The sequence below is a fragment of the Chinchilla lanigera genome, unplaced genomic scaffold (genome assembly GCF_000276665.1).
Source record: "Chinchilla lanigera isolate Chin_1 unplaced genomic scaffold, ChiLan1.0 scaffold00050, whole genome shotgun sequence".
Classification (NCBI taxonomy): Eukaryota; Metazoa; Chordata; class Mammalia; order Rodentia; family Chinchillidae; genus Chinchilla; species Chinchilla lanigera.
Window position 1 is genome coordinate 10948939 of NW_004955451.1, and position 2234 is coordinate 10951172.

General features: G+C 51.2%; 1 protein-coding gene across 1 annotated transcript in view; it reads left to right on the forward strand.

Annotated features, from left to right (window-relative positions):
• The first annotated feature begins 1331 nt into the window (after positions 1-1331).
• The window catches only part of Tob1 (transducer of ERBB2, 1), a 12914-nt gene continuing 12011 nt past the window's right edge, over positions 1332-2234 (forward strand). Inside the window, exon 1 of the mRNA XM_013519063.1 lies at positions 1332-2231. Coding sequence (XP_013374517.1) covers positions 1480-2231 — 752 coding nt within the window. The 5' untranslated portion in view covers positions 1332-1479. The remainder of the gene's footprint in view (positions 2232-2234) is intronic.

Below are 2234 nucleotides of genomic sequence, written 5' to 3' on the forward strand. Positions count from 1 at the left end.
GCGCCCGAGCCGCCCGGCGCCCGGTGGCCTCGATCCGTGCCGGCTCCGCGGGGAGCGGGCCGCACTCCTCCTCCTGCTGCTGCTCCTGCTCCTCCTCCTCTCGCGGCCGCCGTAGCGCTCGGGCTCCCAGCGCTGTGAGCAGAAATCTAATGAGCTCCAACTGGCTGTTTATGTAATTCCCACTCCCCTTCCCGAGGCGTTGCTTGCGAACCGCCCTTTTCCCGAGCCCGCACCGCGCCGGCTGCACCTTCACCGATCGCGCTCCGCCCGGCCGCCGCGGCCGGCCCTCGGGCTTTCGGCTCCGGAAAGTGTTGGTAGTTTTGGGGGCAACCAGGGATTCTTTTCCCTTTGTCACCACCAATATGGAAAATGGCACAGAGCATCCGCCACTAATTTGGTTGTGTTTTTTTTTTTTTAAATGCCCTTTTCAATCAACCTCGGTGTACCGATCTCCTTTGCAAATACCTTCTGTTCGCCCTTGGTCTCTTCTTATCCCCGCCCAGTGCTGATCCAGCAAACGTTTAAAGGTCGACCTTACTGTGTGTGCCTCTGCCCCTGCGCTCTGCTCTTATCTGGAGAGGGAGGGAGGTGACTTAAAATCCGAGCAAGAACGAGCACTCCTGCCCTTTAAATAGTAATCAATAAGTTCTTTTAGTGACAAGAGGTATTTAAGATTTGGGAAAATATACGGTGAAAGGAAGAGAAGGCCGGGGTCACACTATGCCCTTAGTACATGCGGGAGGGCAGAGTAGAGGAGAACTGGGTTCCTGATTTCACGCGTTGCTGTGGCAGGTTGTTTAGAATTTAGTGCCTGTCATTTTAGCATCGTGGATTTCGGCAATTAAAATAATTCTCCTAACCTCTCAAATTTCCGAGTATTTAATGTATATCCGATTTAAACAAGATAGATCCAGAATGAGCTAAAATACAGGATTTGCTTCTAAAGTGGTGACTAGCAATAAAAATAATGCTGAACTTCTAAAAGTGGCATATGTATGTGTGGGTTTAGCCGGCACAGGTTCCGGTACATATTCTTGTGAGGATGGAGGGAAGAAAAGTCAGCCGTACTCTGGAGGGGCTCCTGAATTCTGCACAGAAACAGTACATAATAGGGTTAGACCACAGTTTTAGTGTAGTCTATATTTTCCGTGAGATTTTTGAACTTTAATAAACAATTTTTAAGCTGTGTATGTCTTGTCTTTTCCAGGCTCCCTAGCCTGCTAGACAGTTTCAAAAGTGCAGTTAAGGGTTAAAAAAAAAAGGGGGGGTGATGAGGTTTACTTTACATTGATGTATTTGGACATGTTTGCTTTTGTTTTGTTTTCCAAAAGGAGCAAAAACGACTGGAGGTGAAGGATAATCTACTCATACCAGCACTTTGAATGAAAACCCGTTTCTCTGCCACAGACTGAACACTTTTCGTTTGTTTGTTTTCTTGTGGAGGAGTTGAAACAAACCTAACTTTGTGGCGTAGCAGCTATGCAGCTTGAAATCCAAGTAGCACTAAATTTTATTATTTCCTATTTGTACAATAAGCTTCCCAGGAGACGTGTCAACATTTTTGGTGAAGAGCTTGAAAGACTCCTTAAGAAGAAGTATGAAGGACACTGGTACCCCGAAAAGCCATACAAAGGGTCAGGGTTTCGATGCATCCACGTCGGGGAGAAGGTGGACCCGGTCATCGAGCAGGCGTCCAAGGAGAGCGGCTTGGACATCGATGACGTGCGCGGCAACCTTCCCCAGGACCTGAGCGTCTGGATCGACCCCTTCGAGGTCTCCTACCAGATCGGCGAGAAGGGCCCCGTGAAAGTGCTTTACGTGGACGACAGTAATGAAAACGGATGTGAGCTGGACAAGGAGATCAAGAACAGCTTTAACCCGGAGGCGCAGGTCTTCATGCCCATCAACGACCCGGCCTCGTCTGTGTCCAGCTCTCCGTCGCCTCCCTTTGGTCACTCTGCTGCTGTCAGCCCCACCTTCATGCCCCGCTCCACCCAGCCTTTAACCTTCACCACTGCCACTTTCGCGGCCACCAAGTTCGGCTCCACCAAAATGAAGAGCAGCGGCCGCAGCAACAAGGTGGCGCGCACGTCTCCCATCAACCTGGGCCTGAACGTGAGCGACCTTCTGAAGCAGAAAGCCATCTCCTCGTCCATGCACTCTCTGTACGGGCTGGGCCTGGGGAGCCCGCCGCAGCCCCCGCTGCAGCAGCAGCAGCCCCAGCCGCAGCCGCC